Raw genomic sequence first — 19,562 nt, 5'->3', positions numbered from 1 at the left:
ATTCAAGTTTAATAATTCTCAGAAAATTGTCCTTATCCAATAGGTTTTGCTAGAACTTAGGATAATCGAGGATGCTCACACATGCACCTGTCATTCTTTGCAGTGGTTTCATTATTCAGTGACAGTGAGTAGCATTATCTCACTATTATTTGAAAATATCTGTGTCTTTCTCTGCTTCTTCCAGCAACAGTTTTCCTAGAATTCTGGAAAAGACGTCGAGCAGTGATTGCTTATGACTGGGACTTGATAGACTGGGAAGAAGAGGAGGTTTGTATCACTTACCATAGCATTTAAAAAAAAAATCACCAAGAAACCCACTCCTTGAGTCATCACTCTCTACTGTGTGACAGAAGCCAATTTTCCACAGAAGGTATTTTCAATGCCTGTCTTTGTAGGAAGTTTCAAGCTGCATAGTAAGGGTCTGGCAAAATTTTTAAAACATGACATTTTGATTACTTAGTGAATCAAAGTTTCCTGGGTAGTAAGAGCATTCATTTCACATATAGATCTGGCTGCTAGATTTGGTAGTGCAACTGTTTTTTAAGTTTTCTTCAATGCCATCCATGTCCTTTACTTCCTTCTAAGGAGGTTGTTAAATTTGAGCACTCTAGGTGCATGGAGGCAAATCTCCTGAGAGAACCACTCCAAGGAAGTGTTTCTAAGAGACCAGTGCCCAGAGCAGGACTCAATGTGACGAGACTCAGAATAATTGCACGGAGTGATGAAAGCAGAGGAGAAGCCCTCCCAAGCAGCCTCTGGGGTGTGGCTAGGGGTAGGACCAGCTACAGACAGCGCTGTCAAGGAGAGGAACTCAGATCTTGTACTTTATTTCTGAGCATAGTCCCCCACCCATCACTCTCTCTTACCCACTTCTAGGCCAACGCACTGTTTTCTCTCCTACACTTTTCCTGCCCCATTGATGCTGGCCTTGGATACCATGGCCATCCACCAGGCCCTGCTTTCTCCTGCCAGTGAATCCAGGCCTGGCCCCCTCTTTCATCCCTAGTCATTATGTCATTATCTCTTACCTCTCCTGAGTCATATTTCATCAGAGCCTCCTGAGCCAATGAGTCAGATAAACTAATCACGGGGTGTGATAACAGCTACTGATGGGTGTTTTCCTTCTTGGAGATATGTATCTATATTTTTATCTACAATGATGAATCTTCCAGAAACATAAATGATGCAAATGTTAGCTCTGTGGTATGCTGAATAGGAAAATAATTTTCAGATTTTTCTTGGGATGAGGGGTGTCCTTCAAATCATTCCTCATAAATGGTTGCCTTTTCTCCTTCTTCCCTTGAATGTGTTTGAGCAGTTCTTGTTGTGTTTTGTTCTCTATATTTAAGATATACAACATGCATTTTGATATGCAAACTAGGATTTTTCAGTACTTCTTGTTCTTCTGGTAAGGCTTTCTGTATTATTTATGTAAACATTGTCCAGAAAATTATTTTCTGGGTTTGAAGAAGCTGCCCAGGCTACCTTTGGGCCTTCCTCAGAGAAAGGATGAGGGTGCTGTTTCTGGTTACATGTGTTCACAGGAGCATTCCCAACTGGATAAGCACTTTCTTTCTCGCATTTAAATAACTACTAAGCCACTATTCACTTTTGAACAGTCTCATCTCTTTAGAAAAAGATGTGTGGCTAGCCGGGCGTGGTGGCGCACGCTTGTAATCCCCGCGCTTGGGAGGCGGAGACAGGAGGATCGCGCAGGTTCGAAGCCAGCCGTGCTGGCATAAGAGACCCTGTTTCAAAAATATAAAATAGGTCTGGAAGTGTAGCCCGGAGGAAGAAGGGCTTCCAGGAACCCCAGTACCACCAAAAAAAAAGAAAAAAGAAAAAAGAAAAAGATGTGTGGCTAAATTTTTACCTTTCAACTATAAAGTATGCACTATTTAAGTAACCCTGACCAAATCAGTCAAAAAAAAAAAAAAAAAACCACCATTGGTACCTGCTGTACACAGGATGCACCTTTTTCCACCTCTACTCAGTTAGAGCATGTATTGAGTTAACCAGAACCACTCCAGTGTACCCTCTTGCTGACTACCTACCTTTCCTAATCCCATAGTTGCTTTTTTTGGGGGGGTGGTACTGGGGGTTCCTGGAAACCCTTCTACCTCTGGGCTACACTCCCAGACCTATTTTTATACTTGTTTTAAAATTTAGAAACAGGGTCTCTTAAGCCAGCACGGCTGGCTTTGAACCTGCATGATCTTCCTGTCTCCGCCTCCCAAGCGCAGGGATTACAGGCATGTGCCACCACACCTGGCTCCATAGTTGCTTTGGAGCCAAGTTTGTCACATTTGGATGGGGCTCAGCTATACGAAACCAAATCTTTGCTCAGTTTAGAATTGGAGGAGCCTTGCCGTACGTGGTGGCGCACGTTTGTAATCCCGGCTCTTGGGAGGCTGAGGCAGGAGGGTTGCACAGGTTTGAAGCCAGCCTCAGCTACTTAGTGAGGTTCTCAGCAACTTAATGAGACCCTGTTTCCAAACAAAAATATAAAAAATAAGTCTGGGATTATAGCCTGGAGGTAAAAAGCCTCTGGGTTCCATACCCAGTACCACCCAAAAAAAAAAAGAATTGGAGGAACCTTGATTGTAGCTGAATTTGAAAGGTGTTTCCTCATATTCAATAACAATAAAGAATGTTTAAAATTAAATGGTTAAAGGTGAATAAATCCTCTAGGAGCTTATTTAAAAGTAGGTGCATACACACACACACACACACACACACACACACACACACACACACACAGTTTCACCTGTGAGGATTTTAGTCACCTAAATCTAAAAGTGCAAAAAAAACTTTTTAGGAAACCTTCTTTATCCTGGTATGCATGTCACTGCCTGGTAATAAAAAGGTTATTAGTTGTTCCAAATAGGACAGGTGGTCCTTTCTAAAATATTATTCTCAGTTTCTTACTTCAGGCATAGTTTAATAAGATAATAGAAAAAATGTTACTATTAATCTAAACTACATTGCTTATGATGAGAATAAATCTTGATCTCCATCTTATAGTTCCTCAAGTGGCTGTTTTCCAAACATTTAAGTATAGATCTCCAAGCTCACTTCATCAGTTGACTGATAGTCAATGGCCAACTTAGTTTTATGGGGGTGTAAAAAGATATATACTTTTTTTCTTACTGTGTAAGCGCCTCTTTAGTGCATTAAATTGCGTTTTCTTGTTCCTTAGGAAGAAATACGACCTCAGTTTGAAGCCAAGTATTCCAAGAAAGAGCGGATGAATCCCATTTCTGGAAAGCCAGAACCTTACCAAGCATTTGCTGATAAATGCAGCAGACTTATCGTTTCTGCGTCTGGAATATTTTTTATGGTTTGAAATTTTTTAAGACTCATTTTATCTGTTTCATAAAGTACTAACCTATGACACAGCTTCAACACTATTCATATCAGACATTTACATAATGCTTCAAAACAGTTTCACACATGATATTATGTAATCCTTATCACTTTATTAGGTGGTCTCTCTGTGTGTATCTCTGATTAGTAAAACGCTGTGTTCCCTATCGTGTGGTTGGCTCATTCAACAACAAATAGCTGATACGAACTCAAACTCTGCACGTGCAATTAAGCCAAGGTGCTGCAGAAACTGTGGGGAGGAAAGCAGATACCATCCCTGCCCACTAGAGCTTTCTTTCTAAAAGGGGAGATTGGTAATAGATAGACATTATCAGAAAATATGCATGATATCTTGAAAGAAAATACACCACAGGTGTAGGTACCATACAATAGCAACAATTAAAATAATCTGGGGGTTATGAAAATTTTTAATTATAAAATGGTGCTTAAGCTGAGAAATGAAGAAGGTTGAGTAGGTGTGAACAAGGCCATGTGTTCATGTTTGGTGGAAGATTGGTGGGTAGGCATTGTAGGAAAAGGAAGTCGCCTTAAAGATGAAGGATACTTAGCCCATTTCAAGCAATTAGAAAAGTTATAGGGTCCCCAGGGGGCAGGGACAGTAGTGCCCAATGGGACTGGAGGGAGAATTACAATAGGGATTTTACATTTATTTTAGGTGGTAGGGAACCAACAAACCGTTGTAAACAGAAGCATGACAAGACTCCCATAATAAATATGTATTGGTCTGCTTCATCAACTGTTCTGCTTATAAAAGCATTACCCCATGGCTTGCACAGATTCTCAACTTTTAAACAGTGTGATTTTTCTGTTTGACCGATAACAACAAAAAAAGAAAAAAGAGAGAAAAGAGAAGGTATTGACCACAATGAAAAATATGCATTTCCTTGTGGTTTCTTGAATCAGCACCCACTTGTACTTTATTTCTTTTTTTCTTAAATCAGAGGATTTTCTAGGAGCATGAATCCCTTTTCTGAAGCATTCCACCAAGGGGCTCACTGGGTCTCCTCTGTCTTCCTGCCAGATCTGTGTGGTGATCGCTGCTGTGTTCGGGATTGTCATCTACCGGGTGGTGACTGTCAGCACTTTCGCTGCCTTTAAGTGGGCGTTAATCAGGAATAACTCTCAGGTTGCAACCACAGGGACTGCCGTTTGCATCAATTTTTGTATCATTATGTTGCTGAACGTGGTAAGTGAGCTGCAAGGTAACTAGCCTAATGGGTTGAAATAGGTGGGCTGCAATGATAGTTGGTTTCTATTGGTAAAGAGACCAGGCCTCAAAGAGATGGGTTAGTCAAATAGCACTGATAGCCTGGTAGTAAAGTGCCTGGATTGAAGATCTAAGGGATAAAGAAAGGGCTTGATTCCAATCTAGGCTGCAGGATTTTCTACTGAGTAAGATTGGACAGGATACTTAACCCCTCAGAGCTTTGACTTCATTGTTCATCCAATGAGATAACATTGGATTCCCTTGTGGGGAAAGGTAAAGAAAGCATGCATGTAGAAGACCCAGCTCAGAGCCTACAATACAGCTCAGCAATGTTGAAAATCGGCTAAATTGTCTGTCAGCCATGTCCAACACTTTGTTTGATCCAGAATCAGTTCCTCCCACAGCCTCCTCTTCAGGCTAAGATTTTCAGCATTCTCTTTGACTCCTCCATTTCACTCACCTTCAAACTGTATCCAGAATTTGATCACATTTTTCATGTCTCCAACCCCTATCCTGAACCGTCTCCAGCATCTCCTGCCTGATTTATACCAATGGCTTCCTAAGTGGTCTCCCAGGCTCCAGGCTGGCTCTCTTTAATATATCTCAATGCAGAAGCCAAAGAAGCATCTGACATGAGCATCAGCTCACATCTCCCCTCTGTTCACAGCGACCAGGGGCTCTCCTCTCCCTCAGAGTAAAAGCATACATCTTCATGATGGCGTCACAGGCTCTGCCTCCTCTGCCCCTCTGGCCCCTGGGATATCCCTGATCTTATGCCCTCCCACTCATCCTCACTCACCTGCTCCAGGTGCCTGGAAGTGCCAGGCATGCTCTCACCCCAGCACTTTTTCCTTGCTGTTCTTTCTGTCTGGAACATCCCTCTTCCCTGGGGCTGCATAGCTTAAGACTTCCTCAGCTACTCCAGGTCTTTGTTCAAATATTACCTCTTTAATAAAGGTTTCACTCATCACTCTACTGAAACTTGCAGCCACTCCTGTCACCTGACAATTTTTCTACACCCTTAGCTACTTTACTATTCTCTGTAGCATTTATCATGATCTATTATGCTATATATTTTCTTTATTTCATTTGTTGTCCATTTTCTTCATTGAAATGTATGAAGGGCAGAATCTTTTCTCTGGTTTTGTTTGTTTGTTTGTTTGTTCATTTGTTGATTCATTTTAGTGGGGATTGAGCCTAGAAGAATTCTACTCCCACGCTATACTCCTAGCCCTTTTTATTTTTTATTTTGAAAAAAGGTCTTGGTTAGTTGCTGAGACTGGCTTTGAATCTACAATCCTCTCTCTTAACTTCCCAAGTCCTGGGATCACAGGCATGATCCACCACGCCCAGCATTTCTCCGTTTTGTTTTGGTTTTTACTATTGATGTTCCCTAGTGCCAAGAACAAGGCCGGGCACATAGTGAGCACTCAGTAAATTATTGTTTTATTATTTTTAGAACAAAAGGTAATGCTTGGCATCATCTGGCTTTAAGGACAACTATACACAAAAATTCTGACCTAAGAGCACTGTAGTAAGGAATTAATGAGTTAACATATTTGCTGAGCACAGTGTTGGGCAAGGAACAGATGTCCAACTAATTACAGTTCCCGTCACTCTCATTTACATTGCTTCCTAGATCTGGGCCATAGTGCTGAAATGCTCACATGTTTAGAAATGCACTAGGACTTTCTGAAAGCCAAGTAATTTAATACTACTATCAACACAGTTTTACTTATTTTAATTGTCATATCTAGCTCTTTAAACAACCCCAAATCTTATAACCAGTAAGCCATGATTCCTAAAAGGATGCAAACTACCCAATAATAAAATATTTTAATCATGATTCCTAAGTGAATACTAATCACTGAGCTAGTAAAATATAGGTAATTCATTATTAGCAATATTAAAATACATACGAACTTCTTTATTATTTTAGAAAAAAAAGTTTCAAAATCAGAAGTTATAATAAAAAATAATAATTGATGATTATTTTGAAGTGATGATTGTGGGATTGATTGGTCAAGTGGACACTGAAAATAGATATTGGCACTCACTCCTGGGCACTCTGCCCCTTACTCCCAGTCTACACATTAACTGTGGAATACACATTGTGAAGGAGAGTGATACAATCGGCCAGAGCACCGAAAGGTCCTGGGTTTAGGTAGAAAACAATGAATTAAAGCTGATTTGTATCATCTCTTTCTCCAATATCTTATTAATGTTAATTTTTGATTGGGAATGTAGCTCAGTGATACAGTACATACTTGGCATGCACAGATCCCTGGGTTCAGTCCCCAGCGACAAAATAACAGTAATAATTTTAATTTATATAGCTTCGTAAGAAGTAAATTTTTGTGTACATGAAGTGGACTTGTAAATACTTGCTTGCTCAGGCATACTGAGCTGGTACCAATGTGGTAAGAACAATATCTCAGTTAGCTGGAAACCCAACAATCTCTACGTCAAGAGACACAACCAAGAAAAGAGAAAGTAAACTAAAATGAAAAGAGGGGCATAACTATTAGGTAAAGTATTTAGTTGCTAACATTACAAAGTACCTACTGCATACTGAGAACTAGGCTACTAGACATTTTAATATATTTTACTTAACCAAGTTTCAGAGGAGCTAAAATGGATGATACTGAGTCCACACACAGAAGCTAAAGCACATAATTCTTTAAAAATTCCCTTATAATGCCGGGCGTGGTGGTGCATGCTTGTAATCCCCACGCTTGGGAGGCAGAGACAGGAGGATCGCGCAGGTTTGAAGCCAGCCGCACGCGCTGGCTTAGGAGACCCTGTTTCCAAATAAAAATGTAAAAATAGGTCTGGGAGTGTAGCCTGGAGGTAGAAGGGCTTCCAGGAATCCCAGTACCACCAAAAAAAAAATTCCCTTATAGTAAGCTGGGTGTAGTGTGCACATTTGAAATTCCAATATTTGGACGGCTGAGACTGAAGGATTGAAAATTCAAGGCCAGCTTCAGCAACTTAGTGAGGTCCTCAGCAACTTAGTAAGACCTTGTTTCAAAATTTAAAAAATAGGTCTGGGTTGTAGCTCAGAGGTAAAGTAGCTCTGGGTTCAATCCTCCATACCCAACCCTTACACACACACATACACGAATAAAGAAATCTCCTTACAGTATATTTTTATTGATTTTAGTATAATGTAAACACAGTAAGTATTCTGATTTTTCAGTCATCATTAAACTAATGTCCCATAAGATTACTAAGTCGAGAGTACTGATGATAGTGGGAAATTACAACCCTAAGCAAGGAGAAGAAAGAAGAGAAAAAGTATACGTAAGAACGCCTCTGTTCAGGGGCTGATTGCCTTATCCTCCTCAGCTGTCTCTCACAACACCCCCCACCTAGAACACACAGCTACACTCCTGTCAAGTGGCCTGAGGCTTCTCCAGTTCCATTATGAGAGCGACCAAGTATGTAATATAGTTTGGAACAGTTTTTATCAGCATATCAAAATAAAATTTAAGTCCTTAGAAGGCAAATATCAGCATAACAGATGGTAGACTAATGACTGTAATATAGCTTTGAACAGTTCAGAACTGAAGTGTCCATTGGCTTTTCAAATTACTCGATTTTAATGGCCAAGTAAGATATTTTAATGGCCAAGTAATATAGTTTTTTAACCGCTATCTAAATTGTTTTCAGCTACTTAGAATTTTGACTAACATGGCCTTTCAAAACAAAATATCAGCATTTTTATACTAATATTTTTATTAGCTAAATATAAGGACATCCTGAACTGGATTGTTTTTAAATTTATATTCATAATAATTCTGATTTTAAGTAACAATTATTATTAATCACATAAGCTGTTTCTGACTCTTTCTAGATTTGTCCAATCCTAACAATAGAAGCAAATCTATGAGATGCCTATTTTTTAGGATATGATGATGTATATTTACTTTTATATAGCATGTGCTTTAAAAATAAAAATTTAGAATGGGTCTGATGGCACAAACCTGTAATCCCAGTAAATTGAAAGACTAAGGCAGGAGGATTTCAAGTTAACCTGGGTTTTATACAAGATAATGTCTCAAAACACAAATTTTAGTCAGGCATGGTGGCACACACTTGTAATCTCAGCATTGAGGAAGCTGAGACTAGAGAATCATATCCTTAAGGTCAAAAAGCTTTTTGTCAGAGACAGATATTAATGATTATAAATTGTGGCATCTACAATAAAATGAGAAAATATGCTACAAAATGACTGAAGTAAGACTTTACATTTATTTTAAATTTAAGTGGATTGCTGTGCGTGGTGGCACATGCTTGTAATTCTAGTACGTGGGAGGCTGAGACAGGAGGATCCAGGTTCGCGGACATCATCAGCTACTTGGTAAGATCCTTTGCAACTCAGTGAGACCCTATTTCAAAATAAAGAATAAAAAATAGGGTTGGGGCATAGCTCAGAGGTAGAATGCCCATGGGTTCCAACCCCAGTGCTACCAAAAAAAATAATAATAATAATAAGTAAGTGAATTAAATTTTCCAATTAAAAGACTGTGTACATGTATATCACTATCACATAAACTACATTATCATGTGAAACTATAGTGAACCAATAAATGTATAAAAATATAAAAAAAGAAAAGCATATGTAGCAAACAAGAGAGAATTATAAAATCAAGAAAGACATAGAGTGACTACCTGGATAAAAAGAATAAGATCAACTATGTGTTGCTAATAAGAAACTCACTTCACCTCTCTAAGGATGCTCACACACTAAGAATGAAAGTATATTACATGTAAACGGAATTCAAAAGAAAACAGGAGTAACCATATTCATACCATATTTAATAGACTTTAAAAGAAATAAAAGGAGACAAGGAAGGTCATTATATAATGATAAAGAATTCACTTCTTCAAAAGGAAAAGGAAGCTGGGCCTGGTGGCGCACACTTGTAATCCCCGTGCTTGGGAGGTGGAGACAGGAGGATCACTCAGGTTTGAAGCCAGCCTTGCTGGCTTAACAGACCCTATTTCCAAAATTTTTTTTTTAATTTTTTTTAATTTTTTTTTATTGGTGCACTGTATTCATACATCATAGTAGGATACATACTTTTGTAGACATACTTGCACACTTTTCCCAGTCAGCCCCCACCCAATCCCCACCCCATTCTCTCCCTATCCCTCCCTCCCATGCTTGGCTTAGTAGTTGACATCTAGTATTATGGCAATTTATCTAAAATTAAAAATGGTAATCTCACGTAACAGTTTCATTTGTCTGATACCAAGCTTTTGATGACTTAAAGATGACATTTCAATATTTCTTTTTGCTTTCTTTCTTACCAGAGAATATTTTTTTCTATTTTTTAGGTGAAACTATCATATATTTATATATTTATTTTTCAGAAAAAAATCTATCCTAATATGGAATATGGACTCTAGGTACCCAAAACGATCTTGAAAAAGAACAAAGGTAGAAGATATATATTTTCTGATTTCAAACCATATAAAGCTACAATAATTGAAACAGTGTAGTACTATTCTAAAGGCAGATATATAAACCATTGGAGTTAAATAAAAGCCTAAAGCTAAATTCTTCCCTATATTGTCAAGTTATTTTTGACAAGGTTTCCACGAACATTTGGTGGTGGAAATAATAATCTTTTAACGAAATATTGTTGAAACATAATAATTACATGGAAAAGAATAAAGTTGGACCCTTACCTAATCCCATATACAAATATTAACTCAAAATAGATAAAAGACCTAAATATAAATCTTAAGAATATAAGCTTTTAGGAGAAAATCTGGGTCATTAAACCTCACAACATTGAAATTGGCAGTGATTTCTTGGTTATGATTTCAATGGCACAGGCAACAGAAGCGTATACACACTCCCTAAAAAATAAAAAAAATATTGTATATCCAAAGACAATGTAAACAGAGTTAACAGTTACTAATAGAATGGGATAAAATATGTCCAATTGCTATATCTGAAGGTATATTAATATTCTAACTAGAAATCCTAAAAATTAACAACAATAAAGGCAAACAATGCCATTTAGAGATAGGTAAAAGACTAACATAAATAATGAATCTCCACAGATAACCAATCTTAGTTGTCTGTTGGATGGAAAATCTTGTTTCTCTAGTTCTGGTGTGTGTTACCTATTTCTTCTTTGTAGTTAATCTCTTTGAGTATTTTCTCTAGCGCTGGTTTTGAAGACATAAATTCCTTCAGTTTCTGTTTGTCATGGAAGCTTCTTATTTCTCCATCTAATTTGATAGAAAGTTTTGCTGGGTAGGCAATTTTTGGCTGGAAGTTCTTTTCTTTCAGAATTGGGAATATGTTACTCCAAGCCCTTCTGGCTCTCATGACTTGGTTTGGGAAGTCTGGAGTGATTCTAATTGGTTTGCCTCTGAATGTCGCTTGGCCCTTTGTTTTTGTTGCCTTTAAGATTCTCTGCTTGGCTTCCACATTGGTCATTTTGACAATTATGTGGCGTGGGGATCCTCTTCTCCAATCCTGTCTAAAGGGAGTTCTATAAGTTTCCTGGACCTGTGTATCAACCTCTTGCTCGATGTCTGGAAAATTTTCTGCTATTACTTCCTTGAAGAGATTGTTGATCCCTTTGGTTTCACTTTCTTTTCCCTCCTCTATTCCAATTATTCTTAGATTAGCTCTCTTAAAAGGGGCCCATATTTCTTCAATATCAGATTCCTGCTGTCAGATATTTTTTTCTAGATTAGAAACTATGCGTTCATTTTTGGATTGCCCATCTTTTAAGAGTGAGATTCTGTTCTCCATGTGTTCTAATCGGTTGTTTGTGCTTTGAATTGAGGCCTTTACTTCATTAATTGCATCCTTTATCTCTTTTTGGCTCTCTCTGAGTTCTTTTCGAAGCACCTCTATTATTTCTACAGTTATTTTCCTGATTTGATCTTCTAGAAATCTCTGATTTTCAGTTTTATCGGGTTCTGATGTTGTGGGGTTGTGGGCATTCATTGCTCCAGTATTATTCCTCTTTCCCATGATTTCGGATGTTTGTGCCTTCTCTGGGTTCTTCCCTTGGGTCACTATGACTTCACTTAAGGTGTTCGGGATCTCGAGTCAATAGTATCTCAGACCCCACTACTCCTTTACTGGGTTGTATCACAGAGTCTCCGACCCAGAGAGTCGATAGAGGCTTCTTTAGACTGTGGGGGGTGCACGTTCTCCTATGGTGTGATATCTCTGCCACCGCCCCTCCCCCACTCGGTCAAGTCCCAGGGAGTCCAGTCCTGGGATTTCTCCTCTGTGGCCCGCAATTTGACTCACTGTTCTTGAGTACGCAGATGTAGCTGTACTGGATTCGGTGTATTCTCTGCTGCTGCCGCCGGTGGCAATATGGCGCTGCTGCTATGCCCTCGGCCTTGAGGCTGGCGTATTTCTTCTTGGTTTTGATTTCCACTCTGAATCCCTGCAGCGTGTGCTGAGCTCAGCCACTGGGAGCTTTAGATTTTACCTGCAGCGAGAAATCCCGCCTGGCTGTTCCGCAGCGGCTCACCTCGGCTTGCTGTAGCCGTCTGGTGAAGTCGCCGCTGCCGCCGGCAGTATGGCACTGCTGCCGCGTCCTCGAGCGTGAGGCCCGTGTATCTCCTCTGTGGCTCTGAGCTCTGTTCTCAGTCCGCTTTCTCTCTGGAGCCTGGTGATTTTTTGTTTCACTGGTGATGGTGTTTTCTGGCTATGAAAGACGCTGATTTTGTGGTAATGGAGATTTGTTGTTAGCGGGGCTCTTAAGCCCCGCTTTTCTTGTTCGCCATCTTCCCGGAAGTCCCAAAATTTAAAATAGCATAAAATAGGTCTGGGAGTGTAGCCTGGAGGTAGAAGGGCTTCCAGGAACCCCAGTACCACCAAAAAAAAAAAAGAAAGAAAGAAAGAAAAGAAAAGAAAGAAAAAGGAAAAAACTTGTATCAATTTTGGAAACTAAGATTTTCTGCTGCTCTTATTAAAACCAACCATCCAAGGTTTCTATCTCATCTTCCTAGTAATAAATTAGGTCTTTTCCATAAGCTAGTCATCTAAAGAGCCCTTGCTGGGCTCTTCTGTGTCTGTACCTTTTCTGCTATATTCTACTTCAAGTCCCACTGTTCTTCATATTTATTTATAATTATACATATTATGCATATATATCACTGATAATTATACATATATATCATTATACATATTCATACATATATCATATATACATATATTATACATATATAATTATACATATATGTATTTTTACATATTTATATAATTTTACATATATAATAATTATATATATCACTGATGCCATTGAGCTTTACTATGTCCCCTGTACATTTGACCTTCTTTTTCAAAAAATTAATATTAATCACATGTTGACTTGTATGCTACTCCTTTCTTAAATGTCAATTTTCAACTGTACATACCCAAGTTACAATAACATATTATTAGTCACCAAGACCTTTGAGACAAGTGTGCAAATTGAGCCACTTTGACAAGTGTATGTCAGTGTAAACATTATAAAGAATAAACCAGGAATCAAAAAAAATGTATATGTGGTACTGGGGATTGAACCCAGTGTCATTCTACCTCCAAGCTATACCCCCAGCCTTTTTTATTTTTCTTTTTTGGTCTTGCTAAATTGCTGAGAGTCTTTATACATTACTGAGGCTGTCCTAAAACTTATAATCCTTCCTGTCTCAGACTCCCAAGTATTGGGATTACAGGTGTGTGCCACTTCACCAAACTCAAAAATTATATTTTTAAAAAGCCTTCTACTTAGTCAAATCTAATGTTCCCTAATAATTATATAATTAAGTAATTTCAATGATACAGTACTTTTATAATATTTAAACGTTTGATTAGAGCATGTTCTAATTTGTTATTTACAAAGATTTTGTTTTTATGATCCAATGAGTATAATTAACCCACATGACATGGTTTGATACTGAAAACTATGCTAATCTCTTCCAACACTGGGCTCCAAGAATCTAAGTTTTCTTTTTTTTTTTTTTTTTTTTGTGGTACTGGGGGTGGAACCCAGAGGCCTTCTACTTCTGGGCTATACTCCCAGACCTATTTTTTATAATTTTTTTTTTTTTGGAAACAGGGTCTCACTAAGTTGCTGGAAGCCTCACTGAGTAGCTGAGGCTGGCTTCAAACCCGTGCGATCCTCCTGTCTCAGCCTCCCAAGTGCGGGGATTAAAAGCGTGCACCACCACGCCCGGCGAATCTAAGTTTTCTATATATGAAATTGATCTTAATGCCATACTAATTAAATCTTAATATGGAAAACCATATACCTTGATAGAGCAAATATTGTTTAAAGTTTAGAGTCATAAAATCTAAGTGTTTCAACTATTTCTGTGGTTAGCAAAAATCTCAGTTAAGATATGGATTCAGAAATTTCAAAAAACCTTAAAGGTCTTAAGTTCAAAACCTCTCCCACCTACATGTAAGGAAAACAATGGTCTGAAGAAGAGGTGAAGTGATCTGCCTGAGTCCTACAGCTTCCTGAGAGGTGAAGCTACATCTCCAGCCTGGAGAAATTTATCCAGTGTGTTTTAACTACTTTAAATGTTGTCGTAATTTTCTGTTTTTACTTTCATATTATCCCCATCCATTGGACTGGTTTTCTTTTTTATTTTCATTTATATCTTTATTTTAAGGGAGAGCACTTGCTTTTTCACTCGATTTTTACCTTCTCTGGAGCATCTTCTGTAGTTAGAGTTGCCTTAAATTATACCTTTCACACCTCTGTGTACACACACACAAACACACATTCAGTTCCCTCTTAAGAGCATCTATTTGTCAGACAATTGGGTGAGTCAAGGATGCATCTAGCATACTAATGGAAAAGCAGAGAACCACAGACTCTGGTAATTTCCAATAATGTTTGATCACTTCAGCATTTATGCATGCTATCGCCTGGAATTTATGACATTCCATATACAACAAGGTTCTGAAATCTTACCATCAGAAGTAGTTTTAGAGATTTCACATTCAGGACACTGTGACTCAGGAATGTCGTGACATTCCAGCCTCACTTAGAAAGCTGATAATCAGTGGCAACTAATTCTTTTGACACGGAATGATTTCCCCCAAAATAAGAAGTGAAATTTTAAATTTTTAGTCAAATGAGAACTTGCACATTTCTGACGTGGTCTGAAGGGCACAATTATTGACAATGGTTTCATCATGTGAACAGTGGATGGTTAACAAAACCATTTTCACTCAATACTTGGTTACCTATGTCCTTTATAATTATAGATTGTGGAATATCTACAGTTCACTTGTTAAATGTATGGCATTTATTTTACAGCTCTATGAAAAAGTTGCTCTGCTTCTTACAAATTTAGGTAAGTGGAACCCTATCTATTTCACAGTACAGTTTTTTTGTTTCAAAAGTAAGTTTTCAAAGAATCATTTTTCAAACACTGATGAAAATAAATTCACCCTTTACTTAGAATTTATAGGCAAGAATTTGTTCTTTGCTCTCAATTTTAAATATATCTAGTAATTGGAGAATCTTTTCTATTTAGACCTATGAAGCCTGTCACTAACTTTACCTTTTTTGGGCTAATATGATTTAAAGTAAGTTTTCACACACACACACACACACACACACACACACACACATACACACACACACACACACGAGCATCACAAAAGTAAATGTGAAAACAATATCCAATATAATTTAGAAGTGTTCATTTGCTATGACCTATAATATTTGTTTAATTAATAATGTCCTCTGTTCAATAAAATCCAAATGTGCTGTGCATATGTAAGAAGCCTAGGAGAGCTGTACATTTCTTTTTACACACTGTCCTAAAAGTATGAGAAAATTGAAATAATGAAATAATTACTTTTATACATAAATACACAATATATTGAGCCAAATGTAGTGCCAAATTCTGGTAGTCCCAACTGCTTAGGAGGCTGATAAAGAAAGATTACTTAAATCAATTAATTTAAGGTCAAGCTAGGGAGCATAGCCAAATATTATTTTAAAAAAAAGTATCAGGTTTTCATAGTAGATAAAAATCACAGCAAAGTTAGTTGCTTTGAAGACTGGGATCCTTTCTATCAGCAAAGTAGGCAGTCTAGTAATCATTGACATTTGTAAAAATAACATTCATCTGAACAAGTCAACTCTATAAATATTTCTCTGACCCCATCAAGTACAAGGACGCTCTGGTATGCAGCTATAAACTATGCATTTACTGCATTTTCATGATATGAAAATTGTCTCAATTTTATTAACGAGGTTTTGGTCATTATTCAGTTCGGGAAAATGACATGCTCCCACAGGTAATTGCTTCAGTGCATTCTCATATGTAACTTGTCCAGAGGGCAAAAAATATCGCAAAAGTGTCTTATTTATGATAGCCATTATACTAATACATACTATTTATTGAGTCTGTGGGCCAGATACAGAGCTAGCCATTTTGCTGTGTCTTCTTTAATGTCATTACTATTGCCCATCACTACCACCCCTTGCCCAGAAAGATAGAAGCATGTTTATGTCATAGAGCTAACTTCCCATTGATAGGGTGTGTCCAGTGGTACCTTGACGCGGGTTGGACAAGATGTCAGTGGAGGTGCAACTCCAGCCCATCCGTGGTTGAGACACCTGGGAACACAGCTGGATGGCAGCATTCTCATGTAAACAGGAGGTCAATTAACAGGAGTGACATAAACCTAAACCCCTTTAAGAATTCTGTCTTTTCTGCCCTCAACAACAGTACAACCTTGTTCTGAAATTGACATTTAAACCATTTTAAATCAGATTCTCTTTCTTTCTCCCTTTCCTTCTCAGATACGCTCCCAGGAAGCATTTTGAGTTATAATTCATGGAAAAGGAATTGATGGGGTGAAATGTTAAATGAGCAATTAGAAGCTCAGGGGATGTGGAAACAGAGAAAATGCTATTGCCTTAAATACATTTTCTTTGACCTTCCTCGAGGTGAGGATCCAGCTCCTAGGGAAAGGCTAAGTGCATTTGACATGCGATTTCAAGTCAAGGGCAACTAGATCCATTTTGGGGTTCACATCACAGCATCCAAAGAGCACTTGCCTTATGGAAGTTGAAGTATGAAGAGATAAGAATCGGCCCCTGACCAAGGTCAAAAAATTGTAAGACACAGATGGTGATCAGTAGGAGGAGCTCTACAGAAGAGGTCATCTCTTAGTGTTTGTCCAGAGGAATGGAAAGTGATAGAGGAGGGTAAAGGCAGAGGCATCAAATACTCTCTGCGTTCTGTGATACGCAGTAGCTTATAAGGAGGAGAGGGGACTGACTCCACACAGGCCCTAACCCACACGCAGAAACTAAGAGAAAAAACCCAGGCTCCTGCAGAGAGCCAGGGCTGGGAATGAGACTCCTGGAGCTACACATTCTCCAGGCCTCCTGTAACAGTGGAACCACCTGGGTATTCAATTCCTTCAGATCCATCCACAGCTGATGTCCCCCCAAACTCTCGTTGGGGCCGGTCTGTGAATCTGAGGGTCCACCTCAGGGATGCTCGGTTCCATCACAAGCCATCTGCAGGCAAACCGAGTCTCCTGTGCCTCCTTGGGACCCCTCTGCTCCCACCCCGTGTGGGGAAGGGGAGACAGGAAGTTGAGAGGGGCTCATGTCCAGCCTCTCAAACTCTGCACCCCTTTTGTCCACAGAACAGCCACGCACAGAGTCCGAGTGGGAAAACAGCTTCACCCTGAAAATGTTTCTTTTTCAGTTTGTCAATCTAAACAGCTCCACATTTTACATTGCATTCTTCCTCGGAAGGTAAGAACCCGACCCCTCCAACCCTCCCCACCTCCCGTGGGGACAGAGCACTCAGAGGTCACTGGCCAGGGGTGATGGAGAAGCCGTTCTTCATGGCGATCTATATAAAGTGTGAAAAGAGAAGAGCAGTCACCTCCCTTCCCTTGGCAAATGACAAAGCCCCCACCTCTACATCCCATGAAATAGTCTCCACTCTATGGAATATTCCCTTTATTGCTAAGGTAAGCAGAGAAAGAAAAGTAGTTTGTGCCTGTGAGTGATGGATTGGAAACCTCTGACCTCTGTCTGCACCTGTGTCGGGCCCCAGGGTCTCTGACCTGTGCAAGCAGGTGGCATAGGGGGAGGTAGCCTGTTGCGTGTCCTACACCCCTGACTTCATGGAGGAGGGAAGGACATCACAACAGGAAAATGGGTAGAGATGGAGGCCATAGGATACTGTATGGTTTAAAATCCAGCAAGTATGAGGATTTGGGAGGAGTTCCACACTTAGTGACAATGTTCCATGAATTCTGCCCCATCTGGAAACACTTCAGAGAAGATGGGAAACAGGGAAGGACCAAATGCACAGTTCTGTGAGATGAGTACTTGTTAGATACTCCAGCAGCTTGAGAGTCTAGTCAAGGAGTTTGATAATGTAAAATAAAATCTATATTACTATTATTAGAAAACATCAAATGAGTTTAGATGCAGGAATAAAACTGCTGCTTACACAAGCCAGAATGCCTGCTATTTAGCAGAAACTGTTAGGTCAACAGCAAGCAGGAAGAGCCGGCCTCAGCAGTCAGCAGTGAGACTGGCCAGAAGAGAAATGTGTCCTGGGGAATTCCAAAAACTGTAGTTATGGCAGCTCTGGAGGGCTCTCTATTCCTTCCTATAATGGACCCATAATTTTCTTTGGAGGGTGTGCTAAACTGAATATAATAGTCACTGGTGCTGGACCTCCAGAATGCTAATGTCTTGTTTTTCTATGTGTTGAAGATTCACAGGACACCCAGGTGCCTACTTGAGGCTGATAAACAGGTGGAGACTAGAAGAGGTCTGTAAATTCCCCTTCCTTGTTTCCTGCAGACTCCCATTCAACAGCCCTAGGGCAACTTTGTGTGGATTAGAAGCCAGACACCCTTTCTCCTGGTACACTGATCCTTGGATTTCTATGTTTGCTTACCTTGCAGTGCCACCCTAGTGGATGCCTTATTGATCTCTGTATGCAAATGGGTATTATAATGGTGCTAAAGCAGACTTGGAATAACTTCATGGAACTTGGCTACCCGTAAGTACCTTAAGGGTCTCTAACCCTGAGGCAGCGTTGCTCCAGATGGGCCCTGCTGGGTGTGGCTAGTAAGAAGAGCAATGCAGACTTGAGTCAGTGTGTTGAGTCAGTGTGACACGGCCACTCAAAGCAATAAGCATTGACTTTTATTAAAAGATTCAGCAAAGATCTCACGAATGAATGTGAATGTGGTCTATGATATCTCGGTGGACCCCAAAATATCGAATACTTGCTTGCCACTTGCTTTACATGATGCCTTTGACCTTGTGGGCTCCACCATTGCAGGCTATTCATTCATTCATTCATTCATTCACTCATTCATTCATTTATTCATGATACTGAATATTGAATCCAGGGATGATTCTGGGCTATACTCATGGTCCGGTTTTATTTTTTATTTTGAAAATGGGTCTCATTAAGTTGCTGAAGACCTCGTTAAGTTGCAGAGGCTGGTCTCAAACTTGTGACTCTCTTGTCTCAGCTTCCCAAATACTGGGATTATAAGTAGGTGCCACCATCCTGGGCCCTCTAGCTATTTATTTATTAATAAGATCTCGACTTCCCTATTCATGTGATAAATCAGAATGGTATTAACTATCCTAATCACCTACACCCTACATTCAGACTACAGAAGAAAGAACTTATAGAAAGGAGAAAAGTTCAGGGAGTCAAAATAGAAACAAGAATATTTCTAAGCCAGCATATTTTAACCAGCAAAAATATTATCACTGGATGGTAAGATATTTCTGCTGGTGATATTTGGCAAAACCTTGCTACATCTCTCTAAAGAGAACCTTAAGTTCTTCTGTGTTTGTTCAATTCTAGTTGGTTTCTTTTATTATTTTTATTTGTGTGTGTGTGTGTGTGTGTGTGTGTGTGTGTGTGTGTGTGTGTGTGTGTGTTACTAGGGATGGAACCAGGGGCA

At 39.2% G+C, this 19,562-nt stretch overlaps 1 protein-coding gene across 2 annotated transcripts in view; it reads left to right on the top strand.

Moving 5' to 3' along the window:
* ANO4 (anoctamin 4) overlaps nt 1–19,562 on the top strand; it is a gene marked incomplete at both ends in the record, with an annotated part of 438,431 nt that overhangs the window by 382,733 nt on the left and 36,136 nt on the right. For both annotated transcript variants that reach the window (XM_080705232.1, XM_080705233.1), the window contains 7 exons: nt 185–267; nt 3,200–3,340; nt 4,409–4,573; nt 14,899–14,935; nt 17,256–17,367; nt 18,346–18,403; nt 18,540–18,637. In XM_080705232.1, coding sequence (XP_080561358.1) covers nt 185–267; nt 3,200–3,340; nt 4,409–4,573; nt 14,899–14,935; nt 17,256–17,367; nt 18,346–18,403; nt 18,540–18,637 — 694 coding nt within the window. The remainder of the gene's footprint in view (nt 1–184; nt 268–3,199; nt 3,341–4,408; nt 4,574–14,898; nt 14,936–17,255; nt 17,368–18,345; nt 18,404–18,539; nt 18,638–19,562) is intronic.

Source organism: Muscardinus avellanarius (assembly GCF_963383645.1).
Source record: "Muscardinus avellanarius genome assembly, chromosome: 11".
Classification (NCBI taxonomy): Eukaryota; Metazoa; Chordata; class Mammalia; order Rodentia; family Gliridae; genus Muscardinus; species Muscardinus avellanarius.
Note: the sequence above shows the minus strand (reverse complement) of the source record. Positions and strands in the feature narration are given on the sequence as shown.